Source organism: Epinephelus lanceolatus, chromosome 23, assembly GCF_041903045.1.
Source record: "Epinephelus lanceolatus isolate andai-2023 chromosome 23, ASM4190304v1, whole genome shotgun sequence".
NCBI classification, from domain to species: domain Eukaryota; kingdom Metazoa; phylum Chordata; class Actinopteri; order Perciformes; family Serranidae; genus Epinephelus; species Epinephelus lanceolatus.
In genome coordinates, this window is record NC_135756.1 from 18,222,743 (window position 1) to 18,240,392 (window position 17,650).

At 39.4% G+C, this 17,650-nt stretch overlaps 1 protein-coding gene across 6 annotated transcripts in view; it reads right to left on the bottom strand.

Moving 5' to 3' along the window:
* LOC117249172 (uncharacterized) overlaps positions 1-17,650 on the bottom strand; it is a 40,880-nt gene that overhangs the window by 15,589 nt on the left and 7,641 nt on the right. For 5 of the 6 annotated variants that reach the window (XM_078165012.1, XM_033614605.2, XM_033614604.2 and 2 more), the window contains exons 1-6: positions 10,487-10,785; positions 7,282-7,484; positions 6,405-6,509; positions 4,610-4,705; positions 2,975-3,085; positions 1,323-1,446 (exon numbers count right to left, since the gene is read on the bottom strand). In XM_078165012.1, the coding sequence (XP_078021138.1) occupies positions 1,323-1,446; positions 2,975-3,085; positions 4,610-4,705; positions 6,405-6,509; positions 7,282-7,484; positions 10,487-10,526 (679 nt within the window). In that variant the 5' untranslated portion in view covers positions 10,527-10,785. Of the gene's footprint in view, positions 1-1,322; positions 1,447-2,974; positions 3,086-4,609; positions 4,706-6,404; positions 6,510-7,281; positions 7,485-10,486; positions 10,786-17,650 lie in introns of those variants that run through there. The other variant, XM_033614606.2, reaches the window with a different exon arrangement.

The following is a 17,650-nucleotide window of genomic DNA, read 5'->3' on the forward strand; positions in this document are numbered from 1 at the left end:
GTTAACAGGGCTTTTATTTGCTTGGATCACTAAACTCAACCGCTCTATATTTGGCACAGGCATATGGGATGAGCCTTTAATTCCTTTCCACAAAACTCATGCAAAGTAAAGATGGGAAAAATCAAAATGTTAGACTATCGAATAACATGTCAACTGCGAGTCATTCATTTGATCTAGCTCTAAGAGACGGCGCATCAGAGACAGACAGAGGAAGAGCCTTGTTTCAGAAGCCTATCTTAGCGGTAGTATGAAAGCCATGTAAAGTTTATGGCAGCAAGTGAAAAGGAGTCACGAGAAAGGAGTGAAAGCTAAACAGAAAAAGGTGGGGACACTTTTATTTTGTAGCCAGCAAGGTCACAAAAACAAGAATACCCAACAACACGGTGTGATGGAAAATTCTGGTATTTGACCATATTTAACCTACAGTGTGGTCTGCATATGTTGTATAAGGTTACTTGTTTTGATGAAACTGAACTTCTCACCTAATGATATGTGCTGCTGATTTAACCCCGTCTGTGACAGCAGTGTGAGACACAGCAGAGGCCTGATGGAAGCAGGTTAAAGGTTACGAGCCAGGGAGGCTCCCACATCAAGTGTCCTTGTGAGCTTCAAGAGATGTTGTGTCTTAGGGATGCTTACTGCAGAAACCACCTGAGTGCCATATATTTTGACTATTGACATGCATGTGTTTTGGGAACTATAAAGATAGCATGGAACATCTAGGCACTCACTGACTGACTGACTGTTCATGCGGCTGTATGTGTGTGACTCCCTCCATTCATGAATGCTTATTAAAACTCAAGAAAGACAGCCGACGTGTGAAGACTTTTTCTTTAAACTGTTTATTAAATAGTTGTTAAACTTAGTGCGTGCACCTGGGGGTGAATGCTGACTAAAACCTATCCCATTGCAATAAAAAGCCAGATGTTAGCAGATGTCAGCAGGTTTTTTAATGCAATGGGAAAGGTTTTAATGGAGACCTGCGTTTATTTTGCTAAATGTGTGTCCACACCTGGCTAATAAATGGGACTCAGTGATTAACTGTGGCTCGACTTTCAATTGAAGTTTTACGGTTTTATGGTAGTTTTCTCTGATGTGTGATAAAACTACCTACAGTAAATAATCTTTGCTTAGGGGCTCGTTATCTCAGAAAGATACCAAACAACAGTAAGAGGCTAAATACTGAGCATTTATCCAATGAGGACTGGGTATCTCCTTATTAATTTTGCAGACAACAGCGCTGACCATTTATTTTGTCAAGCTACTGTTGTTGCTAATGTTACAGTTTACAATTACAGTACACAACCGTGAAGCTACAGCACCTTTCTCTTCAAAATGGCCGAGGTTCCTGTGGTGTTCAAGCACAGCCTTCATGTCCTCTGGCGGGAAAAAGGATTGTAAACAGTCGTCGAGGAATGATGGAGCGTCTCCGAGCAAAGCTGCCAACTGAGAGGAGAGATCAAGTTACTCACTTTAGTAATCCTGCATTCTTTCATGTTTTTTTTTTACAGCCAAATGACTCATAGTGAGTTTAGATAAAAAAATAAATTGATTTGACATTTTCCTTGACAGCTTTTTGTCACTGTTAACTTGTATTAAGAAGAATAAGAAACACTGTGATGGCCTAATGAGCTTATTTTTATTTCACAGTGTGTAACTGCTACTAATCTGGCTCCCTTTTCTGCTCTGTACACAAAATGGCCGAGCAGGAAGCAGTCCACTGGGACGCTGTGTTGCACCTGTACCCAGTTAACCCTCCTCTATATCTGTCTCCAGGTCAGCGGTGCAGACAGATGAGCCCCTACAGTGAGACCATGTGCCACATTCAGCCTGAGAAAAGCAGCTCAATTTGCAATAAAGCCAGAGCTATTTCCCGATGAATCACTCCTCTGTGTTGCATTTTGTTTATTCTGATGGTGGAATAAAAGGCGGAGGCAAAACAAGTAGTGCAGACTTCCCACAGGGCACGGTTACTTCCCCAGGTAGCTGCACATCAACGCTGCAGGGGGCAGGTAACACAATAGAGATATAACCGGAGCCAAAGTATGACCTGTTACTAAAGCGTGAATGTCAGCAGCAGTTTGGCTGTGAAAGACCTTGTTAGTAGCACCAGAGGGAAGGGCAAAGGGTTATCAGATCAGTAGGTTTCTGTCTCTCATGAGTGTAAATATACACAGCATATTTCATGCCGCTTCAGCCTCTGTCTGTCTGTCCTGGCAGAGGGATCCCTCCTCAGTTGCTCTTCTTGAGGTTTCTACCGTTTTACCGTACACGTCAAACACATCACCAAAACAACCTCTTCCATCTCAGAAACATCGCCTGTCTCTTTCTATCCCTCTCCTTTTTAGCTGCAGCGACTCTTATTCATTTTCATCATCCAAAACTCTCAAGAAAACTACGAGATATCCAGAATTCAACTGCTCGTCGTCTCACACTCTCTCGCACCTGTGATCACATCATCCACATCCTTCATAACCTCCACTGGCTCCCAATTCCCCCCAGCTCCTCATTATCACCTACAAAGCCCAACACAACCTGCTCCCCCCCAGACCCATCTGAGCTCCTCTACCTGCACACTCCCTCCTGCAGTCTAACCCCCGTACCTGGGGGGACAGGGCTTTCTCCATTGCTGCTCCTACCCTCTGGAGCTCACTCCCTAAATACATCAGAGACTCCCCCCTCACTCTCCACTTTCAAGATATCCCTCAAAACACACCCTGTGCCCCTGCCTTCAACGACGTACAATTACTGTTTTTGTCAATGGAGTCTGGCTTTGAAGAGAGCGTAGAGAACTCTCACTTTCAGTTCAGTTTTAAAAAAGTGAGGTTTTAGTGAGTTATTGATACACAAATGATCATTTGGGTGAAGTGAAGTATTCCTTTCAGAAAAGTGTAACACAAATTATTACACCGTAAATTATAATTGTGTAGCTGGCTGATGCATGCCGTGCTGGAGTTCAAAAGAAACACGGCACCTGTGTGAAGTCTGGAACTGGCAGCAACTCCTCCAGTCTTGATATGAACTCCCACACCAGCATCTCCAACGCAGCATCGTACTTTGGCCCAAAATATACAGGGAAGATTTCCTGCAAATGACAAGACACATTTAGGCTGGGTTGTTGTTGGGAAATGGCATTACCTGGAGAGATAATCAGAGTGGAGGAAACCATTTGAATGAATAGTGAAATGTTCTGTACTGTTCTTATAATGGTTTAGATATTTTTGGAGGCCTCAGAGTCCTTCACCGTTTGCATGCAGGCATGTGAGGAGGCTCCAGGGTGTCTGAAGGTTAAGATACTGTAAGATGAAGACCTTGTAGATGTTTAGTCTCCAGTGTTAAACAAACTGGATCAAGGGTTACAAAACATTGTCTTGACTCTGAGTCATTGTTCTGTTACTTTAAGTCTGCCAAAAGCTTCTCTGATCAGATTTGTGTTGTAATAAAGATATGTTCAATTAAGATCAACTGAAGCCCATTGAGTTTATTCTATTATACATCAAAATGAGGACTGACCAAGAGTTTCTACATCAGTATATCATACAGTCTATGATGTTGTAAAGTCAACCTGACTGGTTTTCCTGTCTGTGTAAAAGTTTTTTGTTTTTTTTTGTAGTATTCAGAATGTTTAGTTAGTTTAATGTTTACAGGAAAGTTTGTATTGAGGACCCACAATGCAATGCACTTAATTGCAGTTAAATTAATGTTGTCACGTCCATGTTAAATGTCTTGTTTGCTCTATGTTCTTTACTGCACCTGGATTCGTGAGTACCGTTTTATTCACTGTATGCTGCTGTGTATAGAGAATGGCTCGTCCACGCCTTTGTCTCCTCCAGGCTGGACTACTGTAATGCACTCCTCATCGGGATCTCTGGCAAGAGCATACAGAGACTGTAATACGTCCAGAACAGCGCTGCCAGGATCCTGATGAGGGTGCGCAAACATGATCACATCACCCCCATCCTGAAATCGCTTCACTGGCTCCCTGTCCCACTCAGAATTGAGTACAAGGTCTCCCTCCTCACCCACCAGGACCACGGACATGCCCCCCTTTACCTCAAGGAACTCCTCACCCCCCAGACCTCCTCACGCACCCTCCGTTCTGCAACCACAAACACCCTCCAAGCTCCCAGAACCAAGCTCCACACCATGGGTGACCGGGCCTTTTCCTCTGCTGCTCCGAGGCTGTGGAACGCCCTCCCTGACCACCTCAGGGCCCCACAGACTACTGATGTTTTCAAACAAGACCTAAAAACCTATCTTTTTACAAAAGCATTCTGCTAAATGTCTTTTATATTTTATATATTTCTCCCTTTTAACTATTTATTGTCTCTAATCATTTTAATATTTCTTAAATTGTATTAATTCTTATGTTTTAATTTTTTATTTTTTATTTATTTATTATTATTTTTTTTATCCTGCTCTGTAGCACTTTGAGATTGCTAAAATGTAAAGTGCAATACAAATAAAATGTACTATTATTATTATTATTATTATTATTGACAATAAAATTGAATTGAACTGTATATTTTCATTTCAGTATCAAATAAGAAAATTTGCTGCTCAGCTGAAAGGAAAATGAAACAACAATAAGGAGTGAGTGTTGTCTCACCTCGAAAAAATATTTTCTTTCGGAGGGATCCTCCAGTAATGAATGCACCAACTCCACAAAATTCACCTCAGATTCCTCCACCTGGTTTATGGTTAACTGTTATACACACACAAACACAAAACATTAACACAACATGCTCAAAACACAGGAAACAAACACAATTTGACTTTTACATCACAAATTCAAGAACACAACTGTGGCAAGGAGGCTCAGACACAAACAGCAAGTACCTGTCTTAACGGGATAGTGCACCCAAAAATGAAAATTCAGCCATTATCTACTCACCCTCATGCCGAGGAAGGCTCTGGTGAAGTTTTAGAGTCCTCACAAGACTTGCAGAGATCCGAGGGGGGAGTGGGTAGCAGCACAACTGCACACCTAATGGCTGACGGCGCCTCAGATTAAAACGTCCAAGAACACATAATTGAAATCACAAAATATCTCCATACTGCTCGTCCGTAGTGATCCAAGTGTCCTGAAGCCCCGACATAAAAAGTTGTTTGGAAAAACATCATTTGAACTCTGTTTTTAGCCTCATTGTAGCCTGTAGCTCTAACTGCCCCTGTGTACACCGCGCTGACGTGTGTGCTCTTGCGCGAGACCGTGAGATATGGGCACCGCCTTCATGTGTGTTCACGTGCCTTCGCTGGTCTCACACGTCAGTGCAGTGTACACAGGGGCAGTTAGAGCTACAGGCTACAATGAGGCTAAAAACAGAGTTCAAATGATGTTTTTCCAAACAACTTTTTATGTCGGGGCTTCAGGACACTTGGATCACTACAGACGAGCAGTATGGAGATATTTTGTGGTTTCAATTATGTGTTCTTGGATGTTTGAATCTGGTGCGCCGTCAGCCATTAGGTGTGCAGTTGAGCTGCTGCCCACTCCCCCCTCGGATCTCCGTAAGTGTTGTAAGGACTCTAAAACTTCACCAGAGCCTCCCTTGGCATGAGGGTGAGTAGATAATGGCTGAATTTTCATTTTTGGGTGAACTATCCTTTTAAGCTTTTACGATATAACTGGCTGATGCCCACATATGTTACTCCAGAAATGCCAAATAAATTTAATAGTAATATCCCAGATTTGTGTTTCAAATGTGGGCAATCCAAAGGAACATGTTTCCATTGTGTTTGGCAATGTAATAAGATTTAAAAAAAAGTTCCAGGAAGAGGTAGAATATAATATTTACTTATCAATACAAATAACTGTGGAACCCAAGCTTTGAAATTTAGGTTGTTATCCAAAACGATATGGAAGACAGAGCAAATCTTCGTAGATCTTTGTCTATTACAGGCAAAATGCAAAAATATAAACAGATCAAGTATTGGTTAATGGTTAAAAGAAATGTTTGCATGTATATCGTTAGAGAAAATGGCCAATTCTAATATGGGTAAAAAAGAACTACTAAAAAAATATGGTGTCCTGTTATCAGTTGTCTTCAACATACGGACTTGGAACACATACTGGGTCAGTGGAGTGAATCTGGAGATGATTCCTTCTGCTAGGAGCAGGATGGAAACCTTGCATACATTGCTTCATTTTGAGTGTACATGGGATGATATTGGACACTAGGGATTACTAGCTGCAGCTTTATTTATGTACTGTTTGTTGCATGAAAATCTAATAAAGAAAGTGTAACAAAAGAACAACAGTGTATCTTTGACATTAAGCTCAGCTTTTAGAGGGTCTGAATAAAGCAACACTCATAAGACTCAATCAATCACAGCTGACCCAGTAAACTGACACACCAGGGAATAAAAAACATCTGTGTGTTTGCCAGCGACAGTTAACTTACATGGTGATCCTTGGCAGTGCTGACTGGAGCTTTAATTCTGTCCAGATGTGGCTGGATGGTCTGCATGTCCACTGGGTGCTCCGCTCGACACATCTCCAGAACCAGCTGAATGTACACACACACACACACACACACACACACAAAAACAGTCCTGGTTCATATACCACCTGTTAACACTGCACTACAGCTACGGAACAACTTTGTTTTATCTTTGCTCTCTTCGCTACAGAAGAGTAATGCATTCACTTGAGAAAAATCAAATCCAGTTTATTGTTACTTTACCATACACCTCTGTCTCTGCAAGGCAGAATGAGATTGTGTTGCTTTAGGAAATATTAGTAACACTATATACAAGAACATAAAGAACCCTGAGCCTGCACACCTACAGTTCTTGCAGTGCAAGAAACACAAAGAGCATGACTTTGACTGCATGTTGGAAACGCACCTGCTAATCTGTGCTCACCTCAGTGTTTTATGATGCTCTTGTTGCAGAAGGTTTGCTAACTATGGTGGCCTACCTGAAAATGTAAATGGCCCTATTGAGAGCCAGTGTTTAGTTTGTCTGTTCTGGGCTACTGTAGAAACATGGCAGTGCAACATGGTGATCTACATAGACAAGGACCTGCTCACTTTGTAGATATAAATGGCTCATTCTAAGCAAACATAATCACAATGATTCTTATTTTCAGGTGATTTTACACTAAAGAAAACTTATTATATTCCATTTCTGCCAATATATCCCCTTAAATCCTGCACACTGGACCTTAAAGACTGTTGACATATTTGCCTCTTTAACTTGTTTTTGTTAACAAGACACAAACATCTAAAATTATCCCAGGCATCACCTCGGTGTGATTAAGCAGTGATTATTACTGACCCTGGCCCTGAGTCCCAAGATGAGCTGAGCCCTCTGACTGTAACTCATCAGCTCTGGGACCAGTTCCGTCACCATGGTAACAAACTCCTCCAGCATCCCATAGTGGTCCACAAGTCCCTGCTGCACTACTTGCCACACTGCGGCTGATAAGAGCTGCAAGGGCGGGGCCAGGAGGCGTAGATAGTGGACGGGAAGATCATTACCTGAAGTGGAAGAAGAGGAGAAAATGTGAAAGGCGTATCAACGTTTAATTAAATGTAACAATGACAATTAAGACTGTTTGATGGAGCACATTACTGAGCATTTCAAAGCATTTCAAATTACCAGATAGAAAACAAGAGCAGGAGTAAACAACCCAAGACAGGTAACCCAATAACCAGGTAACATGAAACACCTGCACAAGTGTCCATTGGTTTCACCACAGTTTTATAGATCATATTCCTTATCAGACTTCTTTAGGCAGGGCTGGACAATATGACATATGGTGTATTGATCTGGCCATACCATTTACACATTATTTTAAGGAAACTGGCAATATAATAATTACAATTTTAATATAACTTTTGCATCAGTGTGATGAAGTGCTCCTTTTAGACAGAAGCAAAAAAACAAACAAAAAAAGATCATCTGCAGGGCTGCAATATTAATCAAAAATATTATCGATATCACAATGTGGCCAAGTGCAATATCCAAATCACAGGAGCTGCAATTTTTTGAGAAAGGTGAAATGCATCACAACATACCATTATCAATATGATACTGTAAAATTTACAGAGATACCCTGGCCTTAAATCATATTCCAGATGTAAGAGGACATGCTTGTTTGGTACAGACCTGAGCAAAAATCTTTAAAAAAAAATTTAAAGTGAAGATGAAATGCAAAAATTACCACTTCAACTAAATTCACAACTCATATTGCAACCGCTATGTCTCTCAAAATAATCACAATTTAATTTATTTTGCCAATCCTGCAGCCCTAATCATCTGGTTACTTTATGTATTAACAATTTCTCAAACTGTTTACATGATATTAAACACATCTGCTGAGAAAGACTGTGTGATAACATCAAATCCCCTGGAACGGCTAATAAGGGAACACAAATTTGATAATACCGAAAAATAAAATTACACATACTGTAATCTGGGATTTTATTCAAACTGCGTTTGTGAGAAAGGGAAATATTTTAATGTGAAAAAATTACCTGGCCCAACATCGGCCCATACTCGGCAAGCGGGGCAACCACTGGTTGCTGGACTCAGCTGAGACTCAGAATGAATGATGCCTAGGATCAGGCCAAATAAACTGGCCCGATTCCAGCTGTCGACACTGCCACCACTGGGCCATTATCAAAAATCACCCGGCCCAGCATCGGCCCAAACTCAGCACTCTGGAAGAAATAAGTTGGGCCGCATCAGGTTGCCCAACACGGCTGAGAATCGCGCTGAATGACGCCCCAGAATTGGGCAAAATAAACTGGTAAATACACAGCCATCATTTGGCCCAACATTGGCCCAACAGAATTGGGAAAAATACATTGGCCCAATTCCGGGTGTCGACACTGCCATCACCAGGACATTATCTAAAACAACCTGGCCCAGCTTCAGCCCAAACTCAGCACACCAGAAGAAAATAAGTAAAGCCGAATCCAGTTGCCTGACTCGACTGTGACCTGGGATGACTCATGCCCCAGAATTAAGCCAAAAAAACGGGCCCGATTCCAGCTGCTGACATACCAATAACTTCGCCGTGAAAAAAGAATATAACCTGGCCCGGCATTGGCCCAAACGCTGGGCGCCGGTAGGAATAAGTCGGGCTGCATTGGGTTGCACGACTCAGCTGAGACTGGGAAAGAATGACGCCCCAGAATTGGGCCAAATAAACATGCATGATTGCTGCTGGCCATCACTGGGCCACAATCAAAAATGACCTGGCCCAGCATCGGCCCAAACTTAGCATGCCAGAAGAAAGTAAGTCAAGCTAAATCTAGTTGCCTGACTCGCCTGAAACCTGGGATGAATGACACCCCAGATTTGTCCTAAATAAACCAGCCAAATTTTAGCTGCTGACATACCCATAGCTGGGCCCTGATAAAACATGACCTGGCCCAACACTGGTCCAAACTCGGTGCACCAGAAGAAAGTAAGTCAAGCTGCATCCAGTTGCTGGACTCGGCTGTGAATCAAGATGAATGACGCCTCAGAATCGGGCGAAATAAACTGGCACGATTGTGGCTGGGTTGTACTACTTATGCAGTAGCTGTTAAAAATGAACCTGCTTTCAATTAAATGTGTCTTTTATTGTTGTGGTACAGTTCATAGCTCAAATTATTGTCATTATTTTGTTGTTTAGACCAGTCTTTATCGTGTTAAGGACGCCTTAATTCATAAAACATTAGGTCATGGACTCCCATTGGAGAAAATTTTGGGTTGTTAGATACGATTAAGACCAAAGATTTTTAACTGTCAACAACAGATAAGGAGCTACACGTAGAGGAAGTGAAACCCATGGTCAGAATAGTCACTCTTATGACTCTTGCTCACATTTGGCTTACGTCTATAGTGAATTAAATAGTGAAAATAAACAACAAATAACAATAAATCATTTTTTGGGAACCACTTAACTTCCTTGACGACCCCTGGGTGTCCTCAGACCCCTTTGTTGAGAACCACTGGTTTAGACAAGGACAAATGACCCAAGCCCACTCCAAAGAGCCCTATACAACAGTGGCTGTCTACTCACTACAGTACACATAATTCATCAGCACTTGAACAAGCAATCAGAGTCAACAACATCCACCTGACACTTCTCATGCTGGCCAGCAGCACACTATGCATAAGTGAAGTAGATTTATAGTGGCAAAGTGCCTGCAGAAATCATGCTCTCAGGTGCACTGCCAACAGCATCCATCAAACTCACAACAAACTCACATCTTGTTGAATGCAGCCTATCGATACAGGAATAATAATTATGTCCCGATCAATACTAAAAGCAAAGTATTCCTGCAGATCAATGAGTGGAGTGATGGGAATGAAGCAGCACTCGCGATGCTACAGCAACAAGCTCATTGTGGATCGAGTAAGTGCATATAAACACACTGCAGGAATATTATAATCAGTTAAGGTCACTGTAAACTCACTGCTGACAACACACACACACACACACACCAGTGATGATCATTATAATGCATGATATTTCTTTACACACCTCGACTGCCTCCACTTTCAGCTCCCCGTTTTATTTCCATTTAGCAGCTGACAGGAAAAAAACGAGCAGATGTGCCCCTCGGGTTGTAGCGATCCGGAAAAATATTAGAAAGCTCCTGTTCAATAAATTCTGCTAATTTGTGATGAATAAAACATCCAGCAGCGATCGCCCCACCGCACACACGCGTGATTCTGCAGGAAGCATTGACAGGCTCTTGTTTTTAAATCTCGTTTACGGAGGAGAGACAGAACAAAGGTTTCTGGTCTCATCCGCCTCAGTCCAGATCACGGCAAGCCCTCTTTCCTGGTTGGCTGACGAAGACCGGATCAACCAGATCTTACAGAGTCTACAACACTAGATGGCGCCATTTACCAGATGTCGGAGCAGGGTGAGGAGGAGAGGTGGATGTTTGTATGTAGGAGACAAGATGTTTAAATTAAAGGGGGACTGAGCCAGTTTGTGAATTTCTTGCCAAATCTAAAACATTTAAAATGTAAAAAATATTAAAATTAGAATATTTAAAACATTTAAAATGTGAAAAATATTAAAATTAAAATATCTAAAACATTTAAAACATGAAAACTATTCAAATCAAAATATCTAAAACATGTAAAATGTAAAAATATTAAAATTAGAATATCTAAAACATTTAAAATGTGAAAAATATTAAAATTAAAATATCTAAAACATTTAAAATGTGAAAAATATTAAATTTAGAATATCTAAAACATTTAAAATGTAAAAAATTAAATTTAGAATATTTAAAACATTTAAAATATGAAAAGTATTAAAATTAAAATATTTAAAACATTTAAAATGTAAAAAATATTAAATTTAAAATATCTAAAACATTTAAAAAATGAAAAATATTCAAATCAAAATATCTAAAACATGTAAAATGTAAAAATATTAAAATTAGAATATTTAAAACATTTAAAATATGAAAAGTATTAAAATTAAAATATTTAAAACATTTAAAATGTAAAAAATATTAAAATTAGAATATTTAAAACATTTAAAATGTAAAAAAAAAAATTTAAAATAAAATATATATGTCACTGTGCTGTACGTGTAAAATTTGATGAACACACCATTTATTCAGGCTTGCACACCCAGCAAAATCCAGCTGGTTCATAAACATTTTTGGGGTTGATTAGGGTGCTGCATGCATGAAAAGGTTGGGACATATAGAGCATATACACACACACACACACACACACAGAGGGAGTCCCAGACTGGCTTTCCGGCTGTCCTGGACAGGCTTGTCCAGACTCTTGTCCAGAAGCCCTAACCCTTCACTGACTCTTCTTTTTTTTTGTAAATCTCACGGCACCTTGTATTCGCACTTTTGCATCCTTTTGTTTTTTATTTGATTTCTTATTTTAGAAAAAAAATCTGACCTAATATCGTCTGTTCATTTACATGGCATCACAATATAAGTACTTTTTAAGTTGTATGCAAGTAGGATTAAATGCAGGCATTTGTGTAAATCTGTATGGGTTTAGGGTTTAACTAGGGCTACATCTATAAAATAATAGAAATGAAAAAAGGACCATCCACCCCACTTAAAGTTGGACACAATTTAGTTTATTGGCTGAGATGCTAAAAATACATACTTGTGTTGCCACCGGTTATTGTAGTCTTTTATTTTGTATTACTCCAATTGTGTGATTTGCTGTACCTCAGTGCAATTAGTTGCCTACTTTGCTTATCTGCTGCAGTGATTGTATTTTATCTTTATTTTACTTTTATTGTACTTTGTATTTTCTGGAAATTGCCTCCCTTTTTTGCATCAACCAAATCTACGTATATATATACACACATTTACAAACACAGTATATATACACTGCCTGGCCAAAAAAAAAGTCACCACCAAAAAAAAAGGTCATACACTCTAATATTTCGTTGGACCGCCTTTAGCTTTGATTACGGCACGCATTCGCTGTGGCATTGTTTCGATAAGCTTCTGCAATGTCACAAGATTTATTTCCATCCAGTGTTGCATTAATTTTTCACCAAGATCTTGCATTGATGATGGTAGAGTCTGACCGCTGCGCAAAGCCTTCTCCAGCACATCCCAAAGATTCTCAATGGGGTTAAGGTCTGGACTTTGTGGTGGCCAATCCATGTGTGAAAATGATGTCTCATGCTCCCTGAACCAGTCTTTCACAATTTGAGCCCGATGAATCCTGGCATTGTCATCTTGGAATATGCCTGTGCCATCAGGGAAGAAAAAAATCCATTGATGGAATAACCTGGTCATTCAGTATATTCAGGTAGTCAGCTGACCTCATTCTTTGAGCACATACTGTTGCTGAACCTAGACCTGACCAACTGCAGCAACCCCAGATCATAACACTGCCCCCACAGGCTTGTACAGTAGGCACTAGGCATGATGGGTGCATCACTTCATCTGCCTCTCTTCTTACCCTGATGCGCCCATCACTCTGGAACAGGGTAAATCTGGACTCATCAGACCACATGACCTTCTTCCATTGCTCCAGAGTCAATCTTTATGCTCCCTAGCAAATTGAAGCCTTTTTTTCCGGTTAGCCTCACTGATTAGTGGTTTTCTTAAGGCTACACAGCTGTTCAGTCCCAATCCCTTGAGTTCCCTTCGCATTGTGCATGTGGAAATGCTCTTTCTTTCACTATTAAACATAGCCCTGAATTCTACTGTTGTTTTTCTTCGATTTGATCTCACCAAACGTTTAAGTGATCGCCGATCACAATCATTGAGGATTTTTTTCCGGCCACATTTCTTCCTCAAAGACGATGGGTCCCCACTATCCTTCCAGTTTTTAATAATGCGTTGGACAGTTCTTAACCCAATTTTAGTAGTTTCTGCAATCTCCTTAGATGTTTTCTCTGCTTGATGCATGCCAATGATTTGACCCTTCTCAAACAGACTAACATCTTTTCCACGACCACGGGATGTGTCTTTCGACATGGTTGTTTAGGAAATGAGAAGCAACTCATTGCACCAGTTGGGGTTAAATAACTTGTTGCCAGCTGAAAGATAATCGCCCATGCAGTAATTATCCAATAGGAGGCTCGTACCTATTTGCTTAGTTAAATCCAGGTGGCGACCTTTTTTTTGGCCAGGCAGTGTATAATGTTAACTAATTTAATAAGCAGAAAACAATAGCTGTGAAAATGTGAAATTGTGAAAATTTTATTTTTCAAAAAGAGGTCATGGTAACAGACATGCAAACAAGTATTTACAGCATATGTACAAGTATATTCACAATCCAAATAGGTCAAGAGTCCCCTTCCATCCACCACAGCCTGCAGGGTGATGGAGTGCCAGCCTTTGTCAGCGTGATACTCCTCTGGGTGGAGAATGGGGCTGTGGGATCCATTTGTAGCACCCACACACTGTGGCAGCCCCCATCTTCTCTCCAAATATGTCACCATGTCCTTTTGCAACTGTATAACTTCGGCCAAAAGTACCCTCTCGACCGGTTGTCGAGATTAGGCTGAAATTGAAATTGTCTGTACTAATAGGTTATTAGTAACGCCTGGAAATGTTGGTGGAAAAGGAACGTTTACCAGATGTAAGGCAAATCTGCTTCCGGTTATTCGCGCTAGCTTAACTTTCTCTATTGTAAGCTTGATCATCTTCTTTATTAGCAAAGCCTTTAAGCACTGTCCCAATCACCCACAGTGTGTTTGTGTAAATGCGACAAAATAGAAACAAGATATGAACACATTTTACTGATTTTGTAGCAGTAGTACATCATAATAATGTTTCCATCAAATGTTTGTGCAATACATTAGCAATGACAATTGTGACGTGCTATATTGAAAGTATTTTCACAGCTTTATTTTATTGCAAAGAAGCCATTAACGGCTTCAGTTACCCGTCTATGCTCTCGTAGAAGCCTCCAGACTCCATTGACAAAAACAGTAATTTTACCTCACTGAACACAGGAGCTGCTGGTCTACCACTGCTTTCATCAGTTACTTTGTTTGTGTTATTGTGTGACTTTAGTGACTCTGAACTGATCCTTTTAATCGCCAAAGTCACACAATATAACACACACTAAATAATTGATCGAGGCAGCAGAAAACCATTTCTCATTGGAGTCTGGCATTGAAGAGAGCGGGATAACATCTTCATTTTCCAGTTGGAAATTGCAGTCTGACATTAAGGTAAAGCAGTGAAAATACTCTCAATGTAATGCATACTTAAACTAATATTGATTTTTTTTTTAAACGGAAACTTTAATAGGTGTCTAAAATAATTCAAAACATACTGTATTACACTCCCTTATATTTATGATCACTCCCTTATATTTATGACAAAAGTCTGCGAACAAGGCTGAGCAGTAATGCTTTGATGGAGCTCACTAATGGAGAGGGGGTTCTCCACAGAGTCCCAGTTGATCCTGCACATGTGTTTTTATCAGATGTTAGTCCACTCTGTTACACTCACATCCTGCTCCGGATACTCTTCATGCATTAGTGAGAGGTGAAGAGTTCAGGGTCAAACAGAGAGAGCCCCACATTCCACAACATGTCGATAATTTATTTATAAATGAGATTATGTCAATCGTTGCGTTTGAGTGAGAACGTGCAAAACAAATGTAGATTACACAGTTTATGACTTGTTAAAGTCCCATATTAGAATATTACTTGAGTAAAAGTCTGATAGAATCTGATCATTACTGTATCGAAAGTAATTTTATGATATTAAATGTATGATTTGATATACCTCAGTGTAGTCATCAGGGCAGTTAGTTGCCAACTTTTCTTATCTGCGTCAGTGATGGTATTATATCTTTATTTTATTGTCATTGTTCTTTGTATCTTCTTAATATTGCCTCATTTTATTTGCTTGAATCCCGCATGGTTTTAAATCCAGGATCAACCATATAAAGCACTTGGTAACTTTGTTTTGAAAAGAGCTTTATAAATAAAGTTTTAATATTAATAATAATATTATTGTTTTTAATATTTCTTGGTAGTATGTACGTCACCTTAAAAATGGAGTGTACATTAGGCCTTTTTTTCACAACTTCAAATATTTAAAGACCAAAACCAAGCTTTTCTTCCTTCCTCCCCTCCTTCTCTATTTTATAGTGAGTAACTAAGATGCATAGAGGACAGAAAGAGTAAAAGTAAAAGCTGAAACCCAAATAAAGTACAACCCCCCCAATTATGTAATATTTTTTTTTTTTTTAAAGTTTGAAGAGGGGTATTCTGTAAAGCAGCTACTTACTTTCCATCCCTGTTTCAGTCCAGGGGATTAGTGAGGACATATTGGAGTGCTATGGACATATTGGAGTGCTATGGGTCCCTGGGACTGTACACTGACAATAAGCTGAACCAGGCTGAGAACACCAAAGCCCTCTACATGAAGGACCAGAGCTGTCTCTACTTTCTGCCGGACAATGCTGAGCATGTTGTTTGAGTCTGTGGCGGCCAGTTCTACCCTGTTTGCTGTTGTGTGCCTGGGCAGCAGGCTGAGAGGAGCGGATTCAACAGACTTAAACAGATCTGCAAGGCTACTAACGTTGTAAGCATGGAGCTGTACTCTCTGTACTCTCTGGTGGCAGCATCAGAGAGAAGGATGCTGTCTAACTTACGTGTCATCTCAGTCAATGTCTCCCACCCACTCCATGATGTGCTGGTCAAGCACAGGAGTACACTCAGTGCAGGACTGAATCCTCTGAGATGCACCATGGAAGTCATTCCTGCCTGTGGCTATCAAACTTTTCAACTCTTCCCTATCCCTCAGTGTCAGACACTCAGACTGGCCCTTGGACTTATTTCACCCATTTTACCCAGCAGCTATGACCCATAATTTATTTATCATTTGTATTTTCAGCTGTGCAATACGCAAAACTGTGTAATAGACGGACTTGAATCTACATTACTGTGCACTGCACAATACTCTCTTATTTAATTCTTATTTGTTATACATTTACATTTATATTTAGCACACTTGTAGTAAGATGCATATATTTGTACATATGTCTTAAGCACACATTTCCTATATTTCTATTTCCTGTACAACGTATCTTTTTCTTATATTTTGATATTTATGTTGTGTTCTATATCCTAGCATAATGCACATTTTTCTGCATCTTCTTGCTTCTTATTTCTATTTTCTTATATTTTCTCTGTGCCTATAAACAGGAGGCTATATGAGCAAGCTGGGTGCTCAGTAAATTAGCTTTTAGGTTTTTCGCACAAAATAAATGGAGCAAGTTACAAGAGGTATTTAAATTAGACAGGTATGTGTCGTTAGATAATTTCAAGTGTATGCTAGATGATATGGTTGTTTTTATTGATGTTGTTGTTGTTGCTGTTATTATGTATCCGTCCTTTACGACAGACTCTATTCTTATTATTCAAATTTTTCGCTTTTTTACTGTTGTTTATAGTTCCTGATGCTACTTATTTGCTTTTATGGACTTTTTTCATCACTTTATTGTGATAATAAATAATAAACAATGGTTTGATTGATTGATTGATTGATGCTACTGCAATTCTTTTAAAATCGTACTTGATTTTACAGTTTATAGTTTTACTGCTTTACGATTTTATGAATCAGTTAATCCATGTTTTAAACTGTCCTTTAATATTGAATTACCTTGTCTGTTTTATATCCATTAAGTCTATTTTAATGTGAAGCACTCAGTGCTTATAATGCCCGTATTGTAAACCACTTTGTGCTGCATTTCTTGTATGAAAAGTGCTGTATAAATAAAGTTTATTATCATTATCATTGGTATTATTATTGATTGAGCTGCAATGTCTCCCAATTCCCTAAATCAAGGATCAATAAAGTATTCCGAATCTGAACGCCATACTGTTCAGCTGTACAATACTCTCTTATTTAATTCTAACTTTTTATATTCCAAGATTTATATTTAACACACTTTGTAGTATTGATCCACATATTTGTACATATTATTTCTTATATTTATAAATAAATAAATGCATGTATAGCAGATTTCTTGGATGAAGCTGTTCTGCAAAATTTAATTTAAGTAAAAGTATATAAATACACACAGCAAATATACTTTAAGTATCAAAGGTAAAAACCTACTGGATATGAATCATGGCTCTTTTCAAAGTATTATATCCTGTATAATCGAATAAAGACACACTTGAGTATTTCCATGTTCTGCTATGTTATTCTTCTACTCCATT